This window comes from Anopheles coustani, chromosome 3, assembly GCF_943734705.1.
Source record: "Anopheles coustani chromosome 3, idAnoCousDA_361_x.2, whole genome shotgun sequence".
NCBI lineage: Eukaryota > Metazoa > Arthropoda > Insecta > Diptera > Culicidae > Anopheles > Anopheles coustani.
In genome coordinates, this window is record NC_071288.1 from 18,518,763 (window position 1) to 18,538,529 (window position 19,767).

Consider the following 19,767-nt stretch of genomic DNA (forward strand, 5'->3'; position numbering starts at 1 on the left):
AGCTCGCGACGAGAGCTGGCTGGGGACGAGAAGCAAACCCCCCGGAGTTAAAGTTTACTTTCGCCCGAACCGGAAGGTTATTAAATGCCAGCTGCCAGCTCTTCGTCATCCATCTAAAACCCCCGCCGGGCTGGAGGACGGGAAGCGAGCGGAACTTTACTCCTCGATTGTGAGGGACGGAACATCCCCAACATGGGATTCAAGAATCGAGAAAATTCACACCGCTCCAAAAGCGGTTGGGTTTCGCCGGAATGTTCGCCAGAATGATGCCCGTAACCTCAAAACCGCAGCCCGGAGGAAGACAAATAAATTCCGCCCTCCCTCCCCTCCCACCCAACCACCAACCCGGTCGGCGCGGGCTCGGAAGGCTCTTTAAAACAATCTCAGGCTCGAAACGCAACGCGAACTGACTGCTTGCGTCGTTTTGGCACCAACTTGCATTAATTTCAGGTTCGGCGCTCGAGCCACCCGCATGTCTCCGGCCGCGCCTTCCTTTGTCCACCCTTTGATGGTGGATAATCAATCCTCACGGGTGTCGGTTTTCCCCCAGCGACATCCGACATCTGAGAAATGTTCACACGGAGCGAGAGTTTGTATCCGGTTCTTACTGGCGGCTTCGGTTCAAGGGGCCTAAAATGGCCGACGAAGCGCACTAACCTTTGCTATTCGCACGGTTTCGGCGATGTGCGACGGAACGGAAACGGATCCGAACGATTGGCAGGACACAAATGATTCCGTCAAATTGTTGATTGGTCAATTGGTTTTGAAATTGGATTCAGGTTGAATACAATTTTGTCGGCTTCCTTGGGGGTTCTAGGAAATTTACATAATCCGTGAATGGGTTTGCTCCACAAGATTTATATCAAGCTTAAAATTAGTAGAGGATCTAATATTTTGATTACTTTCATGTTATGTTTTCTCAACTAGTCTGAGTTCATATAAATCGCAAAATAAACTATTGAATCTCTTCGAAGATTGAGTCATCCTCAATATTCATTATCTATCCATAAGGTAGTCAAATTTTGAAGAAATATTCACTCAAATAAGATGATTCAATATCTACCGATCTTTTTTACATTCTCATTATTAATACCAAATATAGAATAGGCAGAAAAAATGGTTGGTACAAATACCAACAATTAAGGTTAGGTGTATTAAACAAATGAGGGTAACAATAAATAAGATGTAGTTGTTCCATTGAATTTACCTGGACCTCTAACTGTTAATAATCCTGCCACCAGCGTAATCTATTTACAGTGAAACACAAAGAAACAAATTATTGGTATTGCAAATTATATAAAAAGCACAAAACGTTCATTAACAATGAGTTTAACACATTTCAAAACTTTTTTTTCCATCATTCTTGTTTTAAAAGAAAAATATTGTTCTAAGTCCTCGTCCGAAAGAAGTTAAGTCTTCAAAAAATGTTGTCTGCATGTAAAAAACTATAATGAACACATTACATACATTTTAATATCAGTTATAGAAACTGACTTTGAGTTGAAAATTAGAAATAAAGAACAGTAAAATGCAATGCAAACAAGAAGAACAATTGAACTTACCACTGTAGCGAACAAGATCTTCTTTGAAGATAATTTGTCACTCAACAACCTCGGCCAAATCAGTAAAAACCGCATAACGATACTTTAACTCGCCTCAAATAAATTCTGCACTTTCGAAGAAATCACATGCGCCCAATGGATTAGCTCCGGAACACTTTCCCGGATTAGAGATGGTCATTTCCGCCGGCACCGATTCCCACCGAGCCACTGCCCATTCGATGCTAATCAAGACGTCCATCTAGAGAGCCGTCGCTGTTCTTTCCCCTCATCAAGCAAAGGAACACGGGGAGGTAGGATTATTTTCCCGATGTTACGGCATGCTGAACATTCTATGGCAGAAAATCAAGACATCTCTGCCCCGAGGAGAAGCTGGAGCCTTTCCATCTCCATCTTCATCGCCAGCAGGTGTCGAGTTGAAGAAGGTCACCAGAAGTTCTGGTCAAGTCAATGGCGCTGCTGAGAGTCGTGCTTCCACAAGCGCTGGTCAAGACACGGTGGTGTCGATTGCACTATCGTACACTTTGAAGTCCATCACCACCACCCTCTCCCGTTCCGGCTCGTTGCACAATTCCCACACTGTCCGCTGAAGCAAGAGGTCTTCCTCGCCGAGCAGCGGGTCTTTGGATTCTTCATTGGGATTTGTTCGCCCAGCGATTGTGCTGATGTCTGCCCGCAGCGTTGAACGTAGAACCTCTTCTCTTTCACCCCGGAGGGAATTTAATTTTACGTTGCTAATGTTTTCCTCGTCAGCTTCTAGCAGACCCCGCGCCGCTACAAGACCCTTATGGCAGAACCGTTGCATGGTGCTTGGACACACGCTTTGTCTTGCGCATTGGGAAGCGGTTCCCACATGTTAATGATGGCGCGTTTACGCGAACTTTCCGAGCGGCAGCAATTCGCTGTCGTCGTCTTGTGGTCATTTGCGTCAAGCTGGGTCTAAATGCTCGCTGGAAAACAGCGAGAAATGTCGTAATAAGCGACCATTAGGGGACGCCATGTGCCGATGCGAAACATAAACGTTCAATGTTGGTTTAAGCCGAGCCGGAACCAAAGCATTTTAGGGGACAAAAACTCAAACGAAATAGTTTTAAAACATCAACTTAGAAAATACACCTTCTATCATATTCAAACATCTTCCAATAAAGTTATTCCCTCCTTCAACTACTGTTTTCTATGGGAGTAGAACGTGTTTTCAGAGCGTGTCTTATTTATTATACACAGCATAAGTGAAGTCTTCGTACTTACGACCAATACGCCCGGTTCATAAACTTTGGCGAACATCCTTGCCACGAGTTAACGTGACTTTCCGACATCACAGCAATTTGCTGCCATGTACTAACGACGTTGATTGTCTACCATCCCCTGTCCGAACCCTTCCATTCCCAGCATTAGACTATCGCACGTCTGTTCTTGGATGTATACGCAAAGTTACGAACCTGTCAAAATATTTAACTGACAACCTAATGGTTATTGCGTTCAAAACATCCGACAGGGATTGCTCAATGCACAATATGCTGTAATAGAACAGCTGTCCATGCGATATGCAAATAGAATCACCTTCGGTTGAATATGTCGGAAGGGATCTCAAATCAATTATCCACCAAAATGCCTCGCCAGTATGTTTTCTTTCAGTACAACCCATTGTTAGAAACAACGCAACGATTAAAATGTTTCTTATGCCTTATATTCTGTTTTCTCTTAGCTTCACGATAATTACGAAATGTACATGTACTTCAATAAAAGGCTCCAGCGTATTCCATCATATTCCATAGTCTCTGGCATCCATCGTTAAACTTACGCATTACTTGTTTTTTTCCTAAGCGGATTATAGATTGTAGTCCGTCGCTTAAAGTCGAACCTTCTTCCTGCTGGACAAGAACGATGCTCATGACGCTAAAATCAAGAATCGCATTCCACTCGATGAATTTTTGGTCCAACGCTAAGATTTCCGCTTTAAAATTCGGTTAGATTGCAGTTCAAAACCTTCCTGTCCATGGCTGGTCCATTTACCTTTATTTTAGCTTACATCGAACGTATGAAATTTCTTGGACTTATCTAAACCCTAAAACGCAAAAAGCCTTTCCATTATCTGGCTTTCCTTTTCTGTTAGTCAATTCGTTTCACCGAGCGCATTTGTATCGTGCTTTTACGATAACCACCCATCGTATGGCGAATCAACGAGAAATTAATCGAAATCTTTAGCCCTACATACAATATTGCGTAGAATCAAAACCGCAATACAAACGAATGATAAAAGATTTTATCGTGCTTGGCTTTAGGGACTTGCAAATTGTACGTGGTTAGTTCATTAGTTCTTTTCTTATACGTATGAGATGCTGCGTTCAGGAGTTTACCGTTATGTAATTATTATTTTAAAAAACCTTCTGCCAATGAATAGATATCGCAAAGAAACACACATCGTGTCCCCTAACTCTCTGGCCTTGTTTGCTTTCCTTTCTTATAAGTGACCAATCTAATCAGTTCGCTCGCCGTTTTGTGTTTTCATCTATGATACAAGCTATGAATACTTACAACCTATCAACGAATAAGGATAATGGGTAAAATAAATTAACGTGCAACTAAACTACCGCCGTCCATCCATCCATCCGCAAGCTGTATTGGCTGCCATAATAATGCGTGCTCCGTTTGAAACAGACCCTAGCAACTAAAAGTTAATCGATTCCGGGGCCCGTCCAGTGCATCTCGGCACCGACAGCACAAATATATTCAATGTAAATCGACATTCAAATACATTTCGACGGACGAACGGGACAATTCTCCTCTTTCTCCTCTTTCAAAACCGAGACAAAATTATCTCGGAAACAAAATGACATTATGGAAGTTCATCTATACCATCGGCAGACCGCTTTCTTCTCATTTGCGAAATACGATTATCTCGGAAACGAAATGACATTATGAAAGTTCATATATACAAACGACGTTCTATTTACAGCTAGCTTCTCCGGCCGGCTCGAGATTCCTATCGTTCGAGGGCTGCTCCTCGTGTGTCTCTCACGCGCCCGGCTGCTGTCCTTCCGGCGTACCACCGGCAATGGTGGTGTTCATGAGTTTCACCCGGGCGACAATTTTGAGCGCCGGTCCAAGCTTCATGTCCATCGTGCTCACGAGATGGTTTTCCTTCAGAAGCAGCAAGGCCTGTCCGTCGATCTCCTGGTTGACAAAATCTTCCGCATAGTCCGCGCACCCGGGCAGTCCACGGATAAACTCGTACACGTCTTGCACCGACCAGCGCAGGATCGATGAGCCTTCTTCGGCATTGGCGGCGGCGGCAGCAGCGGCAGCTGCCGCAGCAACAGGTGTCACGGGCGCAGGTACATCCGCGATCAGCATTGGAGTTGGGGTCTGCTGCTGCTGTTGTTGTTGTTGCTGCTGAAGAAGCTGCTGGGCAAGTGCTGCGGGATTTGCGGGAAGCATGTTTTGCAATTGCTGCTGTTGCTCCTGGCCAATATGGTTTTCGAGTTTTATGCCCGAAAGGATACCACCGACCGCCACAGGGTTAAGCAATGCCCCGTGTGCCAGCTGTCCCAGTGAAGGGTCGACGCTGGAAACAACCACCGCCGGGGCTGCCGTCGTGAGCAGCCCATTCATGGAGCCTACGATCGAAGGATCGACCGTTGTGCTTCCATTCGTGCCGGGTTGTGCCTCCAACGCACCCAGTGGCATTCCCGGCGAGCTCGTTCCGTTTTGCACCGGAGAGGAAATCTGATCGGTAGAGTTTTGTTTGGCCGAACGGGCGCACGATACGCTGCAGAACCGTTTGCGCTTCATCTTGCTGCGCAATTCGCTCTTGCCGCATACCTCGCAGTTGCCCGACCCGTCTCCGCTCTGACTCGATGGTGAAAGGGGTGAATTTCCCTCGTTTGTGGCACGTTTTTCTGTAAAGATGAACGGGTTAATACCGTTAGTATCCAAGCCAACAAACTTGTTCACTTTCTTTGTGAGAAGATACTTACTCGGTGGCTCGTCGGAGTTGTCACGCTCGGGGTAACGCTGGCGCTGCACAGCGAACGGCTCATCGGCCTCCTGTATCAAGAAACCCTCGATGACGTGCGTCAACACGTTCGGTTTGATTGTCGCCTTCGGGATGCCTCCCTTGTCGCCGTTGCTGCCCGCCTTCGTCTGCACCGGCGGTGGAAGTCCTGGCGATTGACTCGAGGACGTCGAGCTGGTGCCCGTCGTACCAGCCAACACCACGCTGGCACCGGTGGAGAGCACACCGTTCGCGCCTATGTTGCTGACCGGGATAGCGGAAGTGCCCGTAATGGCGGCGATCGCTGTCGTCGGAGTTGCCGTCGACGTCGCAGTCGTACTGGAGCTGACCGTCGTGTCTCCGCTGCTACTCGAACTCGTCGTCATTGTCGTGGTTGAGTTGGTAGTAGCCGTGGAAGAAGAGGACGACGTTAGCGGGGCCGTTGAAACCGTCGTAGCTGAGGAAGTCTCGCTGGTGGCGCTCGTAGACGACAGAGCCGCGGTGGACGTAGAAGTCGTGGTAGCCGTAGATACGGACGCGATCGTCTGGTTGATCGAGTTGGTTGTGGATGAGCCCGCGTTTGTCAGTTGGAAGTGGAACATCATGGACTGAAAGCATGGTGCAACTTTTGCGGCACCGGGGTTTGAGGTCGCATCGGTACCGGTCGACTTTGCGGCCGATGATGCAGGCGAACTGTTTCCGGCCGCAGCCGGAGTGGTATCCATCGGAGTGCTACCGGTTCCGTTCATTTGCGCATCCGATCCACCGTCTGCCGTCGTTGAAGCCGTTGAGGTCGACGTCTGTTCTGATTCTGCAGAAAAAGAAAAACGGTGAGGAGAGAAAGAAAACATTAGAAATTGGAATGTCAACAAATAAAACAGATATCATTCTTCTTCGTGCGTGCTTTGGCTGATCGACACGAGTCAAGCTGATCAAACAACGCGCTTTCCTGGCCTACTTCTTTTGGCAAGTCTTGTCGTCCAATAGATATAACGACCAACTCACACAGACGTACAAATTGTCGTGGAAATTCCATCATCCGAGGTGGCATTGCTAAATGATCAATGGTTTCACATGACAACTCAAGCCTCTTCCATTTAGATACAGCAGTGTACGAGTAGATTCACTGGAAGTATCGAAATATTTGGATATATTTAGGCAGTCCCGGTTGAATTCTTTCGCCTTCAATTTCACCCTGTTTCATCGGATTTTCACTCAAACCGAAATGGTGTTACGTTGAGGAAAACAAAACAACAGCGCACAAGAAATCGACCAAAACATCTCGAAATGGCTTGGTACACTATTGTTCATTGAAACTGAGAGAGAACCAAATAAGTGGACGCAGTGATTTCGCCATATCTTAAGCCACGACGCGTCGCCAGATGACGAAAGCGAAAATCACTGGAATTAGTTTATCTCTACCGTCCCCACAACGCTGCACACACATAAAATGCGCGAGTCAACCACCCGAAACACACACGCACAAAAATTAGACTGATGTGGGGAAGGTATTAACCGGGGGAGGAAAAAAAAGTCATGTTTCAACCCCTATCTTCTTCACCCCGACGACGATCGACGATGTATGATCGCAGTTTTTTGGAATTTTGTTTGAATGTGATTACTCCGCACATTTCGTTGAGATGAATACGTTGCATTGATTTCTATTTAGCTTATTTTTTATATCATCAAATTATTATCACTACAAAAAGCACCACCAGCGTAATTAAAAACCAGCGCCAGTTGTTTGTTTCGTGCTCCCTTTATTCACGAAACCAAATTCTAGCATCTTCCAAACGGTACACTTTAAACCTTTATCAATTAACGTGCAACTGCCAAATAGAGGTGAGACGTAGGTTTTAGAAAAGTCACGTGAAAGTGTTTGTCCCGAATTCACTGGTTAACTCTTGAAGACGGCACACAACAGCAGATGTATTGATATATAACGGATAATATTTGTCGGCAGGAGAAATCACTTAAAACCACAGTTTTCAATCAATTCATATTTTTAATTTAGCTTTTTGTTGATAGACACTTTGCGATTGGCTGCAATGTTAAACATGAAAGCGTAGTTTCATACGGACAAAAACACAATTCAAATCATTGCACAGTACACTACCAATCACGAATAATTGGACGTTTAATCATCGTCCGCATACCACCAAAAAGGCAAGTGGCATCTTTCCATCGCCATACGTACGTTTATACGCTGCACACAACGATCCCGAATGGAGATGGCACGGTGTCAGATTGGATGCACTTGCACACCCGTTCGGTGATTGAAAAAGATGCACCTTTTTATTGACGTCATATTCGTGACGACCCTCCGCGTAAAGCCTCTCTCCTGTTCCTCTTTCCCTACCTTTGTTCGCAACGACTACAAACACACCACGAGCAACAACAGGGGATCATGGTTGTCAATGAGGCACTGAAGCACATCACCGTCAAAAACATGTAGGCAAACGTCAAAGGTGATTCATTGGGGCCTGCCTCCAATACACCACACCATCATTCATGCTGCTTGGGAGGGGGGATATGCATCTCCCCCATGTATACGCGAATGTCAGCGACACGTGCCGGGTTCCTTGCCGACCCCATGTTCCCATCCTCCTCCACCGCGTTGCTTGTGCTAGCCTCTTCCGGCGTGTGCAATTGCACGGTACAGTCGCCCGCCATTTTCGTCACTCCACACACGACACCAGTGGCGCGAGGTGTAACGGAAATGCACCGCAACATCCAACCACCCCCTAAACACCCCCACCACCCAGTGAGGAGGCGCTCTAGCTGTTCGATATATCGATCAGTGTGTCAGGCCGGCTCGCTGGAAAACTCGCACTCTTCTCTCACTTTCTCTCCCATGGATTTTTCTCTCGTCAAACACAGATGGCCTTGAAAGTTGCACCGCAGTTGCAAAAGGGATTGCGCTGTGTGCTTTCCCACCGTGAACTAGGATCGGTTTTCCGCGCAACGGTTTCACCGCGTACTTTGTTATTTTAGTTGAAATGGTCGACGTTGGCGAACGTTAATTGCACCACCGAGCTGCACTCATCTCTCCCCTCGGTTCCGTTAGTTTTCGCAAACGAAATCGCCGTGAAGCGCCTTGCGAAGGGATATAAACAACAACGCGGCACATGACGCTGGACGACGGCTCGGTCAAAACTACGACTGGCGCTCTCTCGCCAACCAATGTCAAGTTCAACAAGCCCATAAACCAACCAGCCCCAACAACGCACCACACAATCACACGCCCTGCAGCGCACACAACCACTCTGGCACGGGGAGCATACACCCCAGCCGAATCGCGAACCAATACTCTACATTTCCGCGAAGAACGCCGCGGGAGCAGCGGACAACAGCAGCCGTGTGTGTCACACGGCACAACACACCGCCTGATACCGCGATGCCGCCGGTCGTGATCTTGGTGGTGGTTCCGGTCGTCACCGGTAGTTGTGTTCCGTTTTTCCTTTTGGCCCCACCGCTTTTGATGTTGAATTGTTGTTGTTCGTTTTTTTTGCAAGTCAGTGTAAATCCGCTTCTTGCACACCACCCTTCGCTCTCAACACAATGATCGGGGATGATGTTTCCCACTTTTTAACCGGTGTATCTATTCGCCCATTATTGTCACATCGTCTCGTGAGCTGCTCTCTGAGGGGTGAACGAATTTGTTCAAAAGGCTCTAAAACATCCCCCCCTATGGATCTCCTTGCAAGGAAGACAACCACTTCAGAAGTCCACTCAGACATAACTGTGTTATTGTAAACCCACTGGATGAAAACCTACCGGATGTGGCAAAAAGGGAAACCTAAAACTCACATCACACCGTACAACTTTGTGGACACTTTCATGAGCACATCACAACGACGGAAGTTCAAAAACTTCACATAAAAACACTTGGAAACGTTTCTCGAAAGGAAACCGAGCATAACTCTTGCCGGTTGCGATCAAACGACACCGAACGTTAGGCCGCATCTTACAAAGGCTCCACCGGAAAGGTGGAAGTTGCGATACTGCAGAGTTTAATTATTCACCGTTTCCCACTTTCAAAGCTGAAACACAACGCCGAGCGAGGCACAAGCGAAAACCGCGCACAACCGCAAATGTCCGCGAATCGCACAAGAATGACGAACCGACTGTATGAGTGGTTAGACGCAGATTAGTTTTTGAAGTTGCTTAGGAAATAGCAAACAAAAAAAAAAAGAGCGTATAACTGATCATGGAGAGTGAGAAAGAGAGTTCCATGCACCCCCTTCGCACACACGTGGACAGACGGGAGGTTCATCGGTCGATGAAATAAACAGTATTAACATTAGAAACAGCACACCTAACAGCACAATCACACACATACGCCGCGGAGTTGTGATCATACCGGTAGGGCGGACGATCGCAACGGGGTAGGGGAATTGATCATGGTGTGCAGTGGCGAATCTCCACGGTAAAAAAAACCACGTTTTACATTCGCAACGGTATGCGCGACGAACATACATACATCCATCCATGGTCATCATTATGGCACACTGCATCGTTTCGCGTACAGCGGAGTGGGTAGGGGGAAGTTTTGGAAGGGTAGATGTTGTGATCGAGCCGGGAAAACAGAAGAGCTTTCGCAATCTGATAAGCTCTTCGCGCATGATCGTACAGCATCATTTTATTACAAATTGGAAATTTGTGTTGAGAACCGAGAAATTGACCATCAATTCGAGTGTCTAATATCAAATATTAATTTAACCAGCTAAATTTACATATTAATCGAGTGTCTATAAGACAGTTCAAATACTTTTGGGAACGATGAATAATGTACGGGTTTCTTTGTGGAGCAAAAGGGGAAATCAATTTCAATCAGCTTATTCGCTTGTACACCCCAATTGCATTAATATCCTATCAAACACAAAGATTCAGCTGAAAAGCCTGATTTCTTCCTCATTTCATGACGCGGACGTGGTTTAACAAATTGTTAATAAACCATCAAAGTTTCGTTTAACCTAAAATATTATAAGAAATCATTCAAGGCAGAAATCTATAATGTAACGTACCTTTTCCATTAGCATCAGAGGATGATTTATCCTTCATCGGAGAGTCGGTGGTTGCGGTGGATTGTAGTGGCTGCTGCGTAGGGCTTTGGAACAGTCCCAGCTTAACGCCACCCAGCGAAGCCTGCGCCTGCGGTGAACCCATTACGGTGGGTGTTGCCACCGATGTCGGAATCTTGACGCCTGCGGCATTCATGAGCGTAGTCATGGAGCCCGCCGTCGAGGACGCGGGCGACCCGGGAATGGTCACCGTGCCGCCGGTCAACATGGTCGTCAGGCCAGCGTTAGCATTAGCCACGGCCGGTCCAGATGTAGCCGCCGCAAGTGCATTCATACTGTCCAGCATTTGCTGCTGTTGGATCTGTTTCTGCGGTGTCGAGAGCTGCTGCAGCTGGTGCATGGCTACACTGATGGCCTTCGAGTCGCTGTCCTTGATGGTGGCCATGTTGGTGGTGACCGCACCAACGCCCGAGGACACGAGCGTCGCCTGTGGATGGCCGAGGGAGGCCGTGGTTGTGATGGCACCGGACGAGATGGATGGGATCGTACCGGAGCTGATGATGGAGGCGACCGACATCGGGGCGGCCGACAAAGACGTCATGGCAACGATCGGGTTCGGACCCTGGTGGTGTACAGCGTTTGGCATTGAGGAGACCAGAATTTGACCAGGGTGATGCTGCGCCGATTGTAGCGCCCCGGCAACCACGTTGGTCGAGCTGGCCTGATTCGCCTGATGGATGGGCGAGATGGTGGCACCGTTGCTGGTCACCACGATCGGGTTTCCGGCCATGCTGGTAATCGACACGGGTAGCAGATTGCGATCAATCTGGAGTGTTTGTCCACCCTGAGAGACGATTGTGGCACGATCGGATCCTGCTTGGCCTAACGATGCGGCCATGATCATTTGTGCGGTCGCAGCGGTACCTTTTCCGGCCGCCACCTGTTGACCGGCCAGCTGCTGTAGGGCAGCATTATGTTGCTGTTGTGCCTGTTGCTGCGCCTGCTGTTGCTGCTGATGCTGTTGCTGCTGCTGCGCTTGCACATGCTGTTGCTGTTGTTGCTGCTGAAGCAACGCATCGGAGGACACGTTGATCATCATGCCCGGCTGATTGCCCTGACCTTGCTGGAACAGCAGTTGATGGACGATGTTGCCTTGCTGGGCGCCGCCGGTAGCGGCCTGAACGAGCTGACCCTGTTGGGCAGCGTTCGAAAGTAACTGGGCCGTTGTTTGATTTGCCTGCCCAGTCTGTTGGAATAGCTGTTGCTGCAGTTGTTGGAGTTGCTGCTGTTGTGCCTGTTGCTGTGCCGCATGCTGTTGTTGCTGCGCTTGTTGCTGGTGCTGTTGCATTACTTGCTGTGTTAGCATGGCCTACAAACGACGGATAAAGAATATTTATTAATTTTAATGAGCTAGCTATTCTTTAGTTATAGTTGAAGTAAACCAAAAGCATATAATAAACAATAGCAACGATTATCAAATTTCTCGATCATCTTAGGTGCATTGTACTATACATTCCTACTCGCAGTTTCTTCATACACGACACGCAGCAGTCTGAAGCAAGGCAAAAGCATAATAGTTATATGATAATACAAATCAAAATCTGCAAGCGCACATAATGATCCAAAGCGAATTAAAGTTGCGCTGATCAAACAATTCATGTTACCATGGTAATTTGCATTGCATTAAAAATCTTCCAGCTAGGAGATTTGGGTTTAAGTGAATGTTGCTATCGTATAAAATGTGTTTTAAAAATCCTCAAAATTTTTGGTATTTTATGTAAAGGCAAATGCCAATCGAATAACCTCTCTATACATCGATTGATGAAAGTGTGTATTAGACAAATATGTGAACTTTTAAGTATTTTAAATTTTATCCCATCTTCCAAACGACATACGGAAAGAGCTCGTACCTGCTGCTGGTGAAGCAAAATATGCTGCGGCTGCTGGTTGGCCTGCTGCTGCTGTTGTTGAACCGTTTTAATCTGTTGCTGAAGCTGCAGCTGCTGTTGCTGCTGCTGCTTATTGTCGCCCATCATGGGCATATTGATAACAGCGGGATTTAGCGCCGTACCGGCATTCATCAGTACCATCCTGCAGAAGAAAAAAACAAACCGAAATCATTAAATCCACCATGCTTCTGGTTGATTCTATTCAAGTGACTTACTTTCCACTGCTGGTAACGACCTGCTGCAGCTGTTGCTGCGTGGTCGTTTGCTGGTTTGTTGTTTGGCCAAGCTTTTGCGTTGTCGTCGTACCGGACGCCAACTCCGTCTTGATGATCGGTGCCGAGGGACGTACCAATGGTTGCTTCGTGCGCATCTTGTTACTCTTGTTGAGTAGATTCTGCTGAGCTTGGGCCGTCTGGGTGGACACCGACGGTCGAATGGGGGAGGCGCCTTGCGGGAGGATCTGGGGACGTTGGCCCTGCTTGGTGCCCAACGTACCGGCCATGGTTTTCTGACCCTGTAGGGTTGCGATACCGGTTTGACCGACTGTTTGTGATCCACCGGTTGCCGTCGTGAGCTGTCCCTGTTGGGTTTGAACCGTACCGGAGGCATTCTGGTTGGCATTTGCTTGGGCCACTTGCTGCTGTTGTTGCTGCTGCTGCTGCTGCTGTTGCTGGACCTGTTGCTGTTGCATCTGAGACACCTGCTGTGGAGATTGCGTGATGGTGCATGGCAGTGTAAGAGCTTCTGAAAAAAAACGAAATGGGAAATCATTAGTCCCTGTACGAGTTTGTTTTGCGTTTTTTACTCACGATTATGTGTCTGTGCCGCTTGCGGAAGCGCTTGCTGGGAGCTCTGTATGAACATATTCGGCGTTCCATCGGGATTGGTACCACGGATAATGATCGGGTTCGATGCCATCAGCCCGTTCGGTGTGGTCCAGATTTGTCCCTGCAGTGGCCACTGAGAGAACTGCATCTGCTGAGCGCCCTGCTGTTGCAGTGGGCTGAGTAGTTGCGCTGTCTGCATCGGTGCTTGCGAGACCTGCACGCACTGCTGGCCGGCAGCACCGGCTGCTGCAGCCGCTGCCGCGGCCTGTTGCTGTGTAATGGCTGCTGCAAGATTCTGCTGCTGGCTTGCACCGGCCGGGCCGCCAATGCCAGTGGCCGTTCCGATCTTCTGCAGCTGCATCTTCTGACCGGAAGCGTTCCCGACGGCAGCCGCCGCGACCAGCGCCTTATGGACGTCCTGTTGGTGCTGAGCGCTGCCCGGCTGTTTGTTCGTGCCGGCCGCAGCGACGCCCGCCGGTGAGGCGGCACTTAGTGCCGGTAGCAGATTTTGTGCCTGCGCCTGTGGCTGCGAGTTGACAACGCTGACCGGCGAGAAGAAGGTGAACGACGCCTGTCCGTTAAAGTTGCCGGCACCGGTCGTCCCGATCACCTGCTTGCCGGTGGTGGTGGTCAGCATCTGCGGTGTGCCCTGGAACGGCTTCGAGGTGATGAGCTGGAACTGTTGTTGCCCGGCGAGCGGAGGGAACACGAGTGGTTGCGTGCCGTACAGCTGCTGGAGGTAGGGCCCGTTCGAGATCGGCTGCTGTACGACCATGCGACCGTGGTTCCAGTCGGCCGAGGACAACTGCTGACCGGTGGCCATCGCCTGCAGGGGTGACATCGTGTTGAGAGCCGCTGCAGCCGCCGCAGCGGACTGCTGCTGTTGCGCTTGCTGCTGAAGCGTTTGCGCATGGTGTGGACTCTGGGGCGGGGCAACCCCACTCGCCTCCGCTAGCACCTGCATCTGTTGCTGGTTTTGCTGCTGCTGCTGCTGCTGCTGCTGTTGCTGCTGTTGCTGCTGCTGTTGCTGCTGAGCCTGCTGCTGCTGCTGCTGGGCTTGCTGCTGGGCTTGCTGCTGCATTTGGTGCTGCTGTTGTTGCGCCTGTTGTTGCTGATGCTGCTGCTGCTGCTGCTGCTGTTGCTGCTGCTGCTGCTGCTGCTGCTGCGCTTGGACCTGCGCTTGCTGCTGTTGATGGTCGACGCCGCCCGTACCCGGCTGGCCGGTGGGCGTCGGATTGTACTCCTGCTTCACCTGGATCGTACCACCGTAGATCTGCTGGTACTGGAACAGCTGCTCCTGGGAGAGCTGCAGGGGCACGGTGGTGGCCTGCTGCGCCACCTGCGCTGGGCTCTGGGACTTCTCCAGCGTGTCGGGTAGGAAGTCGTACGCGTCGTCGAAGGTAATGCCCGCCTTTTCGGCAAGCGTTTCCAGACACTTGAGCGACGATTGATCGCTGTCACTGGTCGCCGCTGGAACGGTGCCACTGCCGGTCAGTACGATCGTGGTCGTGCCACTGACGTGACGTAGTGGCGTCGATGGCAAGGGCTCGCTCGCCTCGGGGAACTGATGTCCGCGGGTGGACTGTACGCGCAGCACCGGTATCGCACAGGTCAGCTCTCCACCGGCCGTTACCGACGAGAGGGGGGAGAGTGAGGTGGGTGCAACGGTGGCTGCTGCCGGTGACTGAGCTCCGGCCTTGATGATCGGATTCCACGGTAGCTCGATCGTCACGATGGTCTCTCCGGCCGATTTGTCGTCCGGTTGCTGGCGCTCTTTGCTCGCAGCGTAACGAACGATGTTATTGTTGTTGTTATTGTTACTCCTGGGGTCGTTCTGCTGCTTCTTCAAATTATCGTAGTGCTCCGATCTGCAAAAAAAGGAGAAAAGGAAAAACGTTGAATAAAAAACCAACGAGACTAATAATTTTTCCGACACGCCTAATTTAGGGAAAATTATTCTAATGACATTTATTTTAACACAATTCCCCCAAGCATTCCGCTTCAAGTCATTTGATGAAATTAAACCTCATCCCAAACCATGTAAGAGATACACTAGTAGGAAAAACGATACGAAAACCTCAAGCATAAAGGAACGAAAGGAAAAACAACAAAGTAAAGGGGTTTGGAAAAAAAAACAAATATGAAATTTTAAACCCCAAGCGGAACTGACCATACAGGCGATTTCACGATACGAAAAAGGGGTAAAACGAAAAATTATCCAAAACAGCATCCAACGTCTAGTGTCTCACCCAAACCTTTACAAGCATTACGAGGATGTGTATGGGTTGCCGAGACTGAACGGCCACCGTGTGCAAAAATTGGCCGGAAGGCGAGAAAGCGTACTAAAACGTCCGCTTGAATTAGGCAAGGCGAACACTTTACAACCGAACCACCGACCAAAAAGTGCTCCATGTCTGCCTTGAGTTCGCCGTGCAACGCATACATAAATGAAGCGGTTCGAGTGGTTTACTTTTTTTTTGGTGTTCCTCTTCCAATGGTTCAGCTCTTCCCCAGGAGTCATCGTCACCGAGGATCGAAAAAAGCGTGCTAACATAAAAGAGCAATTATGCGATCATATTTCTGAATTATTCGGAAGTGTGAATGCGCGGCGCCATCCATGGAAAAAAGGAAAAAACACACACACTAGGGTGACACACGGACGGTGTTTCGGTCTCAGAACACCTTCCACCTCGCGTCGCCCTTGCTGGTGATCTTTGAACCCCAGGGAAACTGCAGTCTCCCCATCCCCGTTCCGGTAAGGACTTCGTTGGTTGGTTTTCGCCTGGGAACGATCTCATCTGGGCAAACACGGAACATGCCCGGAAAACCGCAGGAAAACGTGAGCAAGCGAAAGGAGGATTTTGATGGTTTCGTGGGGATAAAAACGAAACAACACAAAACAACATTTTACCGCGTTAAAATGAAACCTAAAAAAGAGCACTTTTTGTATTAATTTATTTAAACTTACTAATCTACGTAAGAGAGTAGATTTTCTTCTTTATTTCAGCTCGCGAATGTCTCACAAAACATTCAAAAGTATTTTATAGCTAATCAATTTCTTTGCGAATCAAACATATCTTCAAGAAATAAAATAGATTCATAGGTCAAGCAATGAAAAAATATTCTATCCGAACCAACCATAACCGTAAATTCAGCCAGACACACCAGTATGCCACACCGAAGAAAAAAAGTATCCGTAATCGGATTTCAGCTCATCTTATTTTAATGAAACGAAGTTATTCGAGGCACCACATTTTGCCGACCGGATTCGCTTGCGGCAAAACTCCTTCGGAGTATCGGAAGAACCGATGGGAGCTGACGGCAGTATGGCGGACGTTTGTACGGACGGTTAACAACATCCTTTCGGTTTCGATCTTGGACCAGAAAGACTGAAATGGTTAGAAGTTGTGAGCGTCCCTCGCACTCCTTCCGGATGAAGGTTGAGTGATTTCTTCAATACAACATGGACATGGAAGGAAGAATTTCGCATTTCGGGAACGAAACCGTTGGCCACCGCATTGGGGTTGTTGGAAGGTGTAGCTCACGAAACCGCTCTCCCCCCGATTAACTCCCCCCGTACGAAACATAAAGGCATAATTACGGTACAGAACACTTGACTCTTGGGATGGCTCCAATAACTGCTGCTGTACGGGGCTATTAGTGCGGAAAATGCCTAACAACATGGCGGGGTTAGCGTTTACTGCCTTTCGCCTGGTCGGTTCTCTCTCACAGTCAGTCCGGAAATAATGCTCCTACTACAACACACTGCTGTCATTCGCATCTGGGTAAGTGTTATGGTGGGCACTGATGATGGCGACCGGTGCGTACTCGGGCGGCCATATGTATATTCACCCCTATTACAGAAAGAGAGAGGAAACAAAGGGCTTTGATCCATCTTTCACAGCAGGATATCTGCCTAGCTAGGTTGCCTTTCCCGAGGAAAAAGGAAGCCTTGTGTAACGCTAATGTCAGAGTTGTGAACAAGTAGAAACCCAAGGGATCCTTTTGGTGGTGGGAGTCATTGAAAAGGCAAAAGCCCACAAAAGGTACAAAAACTCTGCAGGGAAGAATTGAGTAGAATAAACCAACACAACATTGGACATTCTACTGAAATGGAAAAGATCTCTTTTCATACAAATCTCAACTAGTTTTCATTACATTTTCAGCTAAATTTAATATCCTTAAAAATCTCTATGAAAACTGAATCAAATCATGCGTAAGCGAATAGACCAGAGAATTCAATATCGAGTCGTAGTAAATCGAACTTGAAGTGAATCTAATTTCATTTGCAAATTCTAAAGCATGGAACTCCGGTACGGAAACCATGGAAATTTGCAACATCAGCGCTTCTCACAGCGTAGTGCTTTCCCGCGAGCTGGGCACACGAGTAGCACAAAGGACTCACCAGTCTACCATTACTCCTTCCACCAGGTCCAATAACACAATTTGCCATTCCAACGCGATTGCAGGGATGCCAGTCGCTGCGACTACCTCAACACAATTCAATTATTCTCCTCCGGCAGCATCCGTCAATAGTAATAACAGTTTCACCAACAGGTTGGTTTTCCGACTTTCCGAGCCACTGTGTGTCTGGCGACATATTGGATACCGTTCGGTCTCAGAACTCAATAAAGCAACAACAGACTAGTCAACAGAATAGTCAACTAATGTCACACACTCGATTTTATTTTTGTGTTTTGACCGGCGTGGAAAAATCAGATGAAGCGAATAAAACCAAAACCCTCCCGTCAACCTACGAGCAAACAATAACTACATCGAGGAGAAAAAACGAAAATGAATGACAACTGCAAGTAAATATTTGGTCCTGCCGAGGAACAATAACACAGACAAGTGTGTGCCATTGTCCGCGCGTGGCGTAGAGGGTTCGTCGTTTTCGCTCCATTTGTCAGTGGAAGTCGTGCAAAGTGCAAAGCAATACAATCCGGCCAACAGCACAAGGTCCTGCGCGCACAGAGAATGGGTTGATTTGGGGAGTTGATCGAAATGTATGCGGGACCAAAAAACGAAACCCAAAAATAGAAATCAAATACAACTTTCCAGACTACTACGTTTAGGAGCTAACCGACTTCGCTTCCATGTTTTTTGTGCCATGAAGATAAATTCCTGTGCACAACAGGATAATTTTGACGCTTTTTATTTTCTCTCTTTTAGTTATACCTTTAAACTTCATAGAAACAATAGACGATGCTCTTTCCTACTTCCAGACAGGCTAGCATCGTCGTGTTGTTCGCTTCGAAAATAGTTTGACCAGCAGGTAGCAGCGTGCGCTCAATTTGTCCTGGCCCTTCGCTGTTTGCTCGACCGGAAGTACCGATCCTTCATACTACTGGTGGAGGATGGAATAGACCAACCTTCAGCCAGCAGCATTGATTGCGTTCCGCTAAAAGTGCTTTATTTAACTCTGGTGTGGGATTTTGTTTGTACAACTACCACCATTATCGTGGGCATGCCCTTTGCTCATATGTCACTGCCGGAGATGAGTTTACTTTCGAAGTTCAAAGTTAGTGTGTTTAACTAAAGATCTATTTAGAAGGTACATCACCTAATACTGTGTACATTTGATAAGACTAGATCAATTTTTTTTCTTGTTGTTTCTCATCGTTTCTCCAAGCTCAATTTCAATGGCTGCATTAAATACAAGGACTGCAAAATTGTACTGAATTTGTATGCAGAAACGACCAGTCTCTCTTCGCCAAACATTCGACAAACAATGCGAAAAACACACAATTCAAACATCAACATTGATGCAATAACCCCTGTTCCAACTTGATAAACGAATCATGCAACTTTGAGGAATGGTCCATACTTGCCAACCATGTAGCGTCCACTCGATGTGAGTAAACAAGCGTTACCTTTGTCATACCATGAAGTCCTTCATCATCGGCATCGTAGGCCAAAACCTTCTTTTTAGCTAACGAAGTTGGGAGTAGTATTTGAGAGCAAGCGGTGAACAATTGGGCACAACATGGCACGAAACGATGTGCAAATTGCGTCCAGCGTCATCGAATGTACCTACATCCTCGTGCCTCGAAGCGGTAGATCCAAGATACGAGAAATATCGCTCAGAAAGATGATTGATTCCATGTGTCTCTACCGGGGAGATGCATACACAAACTCCCAACGACCGAACCGGGCTTTGTGTTGCCGAATGTTGTAATAGAAAGGCGAAAGACCGGTACAGTTACATCAAACTTCAAATCGATGAAAGTACCAGGAGATTTCACACGCTGGGAAACGGGAAAAGCAAGAGGCCGGGAGGGAAACCGGCCAGAACTAAGCTACGCCTAAGTTCTGCCTTTCTTTTTTTTTGCCTCCCGGTGCTGGCGTGGTTACGAACGGGACACCCCGTAGTGGAAAGCATGAACCGTTCGAAACAGACAATTTCGTACTTTT

General features: G+C 47.9%; 1 protein-coding gene across 1 annotated transcript; it reads right to left on the bottom strand.

The window, feature by feature from the left end:
• Positions 1-3,552: 3,552 nt before the first annotated feature.
• Positions 3,553-19,458, bottom strand: LOC131272330 (polyhomeotic-proximal chromatin protein). The gene is made up of 8 exons (XM_058274032.1): positions 19,391-19,458; positions 14,534-15,221; positions 13,336-14,398; positions 12,742-13,270; positions 12,488-12,668; positions 10,581-11,946; positions 5,537-6,364; positions 3,553-5,458 (listed from the first exon to the last, which is right to left on the bottom strand). Exons 1-8 carry the CDS (start codon positions 19,456-19,458, stop codon positions 4,575-4,577), a joined length of 5,607 nt encoding a protein of 1,868 aa, XP_058130015.1. The 3' UTR covers positions 3,553-4,574.
• Between the last annotated feature and the right edge of the window lie 309 nt (positions 19,459-19,767).